General features: G+C 59.0%; 1 protein-coding gene across 1 annotated transcript; it reads right to left on the bottom strand.

Moving 5' to 3' along the window:
• On the bottom strand, window positions 1-886 carry LOC125527013 (auxin-responsive protein SAUR36-like). The gene has a single exon (XM_048691592.1). The coding sequence runs from the start codon at window positions 721-723 to the stop codon at window positions 196-198; it is 528 nt and encodes a 175-aa protein (XP_048547549.1). The 5' UTR covers window positions 724-886; the 3' UTR covers window positions 1-195.
• Between the last annotated feature and the right edge of the window lie 1,260 nt (window positions 887-2,146).

Genomic DNA, 2,146 nt, shown 5'->3' with positions numbered 1-2,146 from the left:
AGCTCAAGTATGTGCGTGTCCGATTGCCGGCATTACGCAGCGCAGAGGAGCACGCCGGCCTTTCGGATCAGCGTTTCGGCGCTTGCTGTGCGTACTCCTCCGGGGGACCGTGTCTGTCACCAGCTGCTGCCGTTGCGCGCGGCAGAAACTGGGTGTGCTCTGTCGCCAGATCCTTCGATGCCGCGGCGCGCGCGCTCACGGGAAGGCGATCTCCTGCAGCAGCGGCCGCGAGTCGCCGCGGCGGCGGCGGCAGAAGGTGGAGCGGCGGGGCTCCTCGGAGTGGGACGACGAAGAGACGCGGCGGAGGACGTCGCGGAGGCGGTGCTCGTCGCAGGGGAGCGCGACGGGGCCGGAGGCGCCGGACGGGAAGCCGTACTCCTCCTCCGCCTGCCGGAGCAGCTCCAGGAAAGCCGGGTGGCTCAGGTGCGCCAGCCGCACCATGAACCGCGCGCCCTCCGCGCAGACCGCGGCGTGCCCCGACGGAACCGTAGCGGAGGTGGAGCGGCGGGCCCGCCACCGGCGCACGGCGCGGCGCAGCCACGCTACCGACGGGATCGTGATGACGTTGCACATGTTGCGTTGCCTTTCTTGGCTCCGGCGAGCGACCGGGGGTGCGTTGGTTCGCTTGCTGCTGCTAGCTCTCAGCTGGCAGGGACTCGGCACCTGGCAGACTTGGAGCATAATTGGTTTGCTGCCAAAAATTGGCATGCCAATGTTTGGCATTGTGTCAAATATTGGCAACTATTTGGTTGGCTACGAATTGTTTTGCCTCTTTCACATAAAGTTGCTAACAGTTAGTAAATCTCGGTATTGCCAATAGTAGGCAGTCCTAACATTTGGCAAGTCAAATATTGGTAGCAAATCAATTATGCTCTTGGTTGCGAGGTACGCGATGTGGGTGGTGGGGTGGAAGAGCGGGACGGGGAGGGGATATATATAGCGCTGGCCGCTGGGGCTTTGGTTCAGTGTCATCTTGGGGTTGGCGCAAACTGCAGGGATGGCACCGCGATGAGATCGAGACGACACGACACCGGGATGAGATCGGCAGGCATCCACTGCCAAGCTGGGGCAGTCCGTGCAGCCCAACCCAGCGCACCGCAGCTTGCACGCGTCGGCTCCTGCCCCCGATCAGGTAGGACATGAGCAATCTCTTAGCGCACCCAGCACAAAAGGCTTCCCCTAATTCCTGGGATTAATCAGGCATGTTCGAGTTCGTTCCTGAGCAATTGATTTGCATATGTTGCACAACGAAATGGAGCACGTGGTTCCTGTGCCATGCGAGGCCACACATGGTTTTCTGTACTGAAACTACATGGCTTTCGCTCCTTGGCTTAGTATATGTTCATAAGGCCATCTCCAACGTGGGCTGTCAAACAACTCACAACTGTTTGAACTGTGCCCGGACGTGTTTCGCTTTCATGGTGGGTTCTAGTGCCGCCCGACGCGAGAGGCAGAGGGCAAGGAAGATGGGGGGCGCGTCCGACGCGGCTACACAGTCGGCCTGCCGCCGCTGCGTGATGCCGGTGCCCGAATAGGAGTGGGTGTACCGTCCGTCGCTTACCATGGCGGAGACGGACACCGATGCCTCAGGAGGATCAACGCCAAGCAGTTTCGACTCGGTATTGAGCAGTCCGAGTGGGAGGTGGCGGAGGCAGCGACTGGCCAAGCTCAAGCGCAAGCATCACCAGATTGTCCAGCGCTTGAAGGGCTACATCATCATCTCCGATTCCTCCTCCGACTACTGGCCCAACTCCTCCGGCTCCGACATCAACCCACCTCCAGCCGCGGCCGCCTACAACAGTGCCAGCGACCGAAAGGGTAAAGGGCCGGCGAGGAAGTGGCTAAGCTCCGCCCTCTCATATCTAGCTCGTACTATCTACCTCCCAGTATCTAGTTCGCATTTGTCGGACACCATGAACTGTGTGAACTATTATCGATCTTTTGGTGATGTTTATATGTGAATTTATGCCCGTTTGCTATCGGTTTATAGTCGGTTTCTCTTTGATTTTGCCCGTCTGGTGATCTATGTACTATGTTGCATGATTTTGTATGGATATGGGGTGTCAGATATGAGATATATGGTTGTGGAGGCGCGGATTTAGGAACTACCCGATCACTGTCCGCGGACGCGCCCGGGCGCGTCCGC

Source organism: Triticum urartu, unplaced genomic scaffold (genome assembly GCF_003073215.2).
Source record: "Triticum urartu cultivar G1812 unplaced genomic scaffold, Tu2.1 TuUngrouped_contig_257, whole genome shotgun sequence".
Lineage (NCBI taxonomy): Eukaryota > Viridiplantae > Streptophyta > Magnoliopsida > Poales > Poaceae > Triticum > Triticum urartu.
The sequence above is the reverse complement of the archived record's forward strand: the minus strand, read 5'-3'. Positions and strand labels throughout refer to the sequence as shown.

What these genes read in the sequence shown, in the direction of transcription:
- LOC125527013 (XM_048691592.1), bottom strand. Translation starts at nt 723, where the DNA reads ATGCCAAACATTGGCATGCCAATTTTTGGCAGCAAACCAATTATGCTC.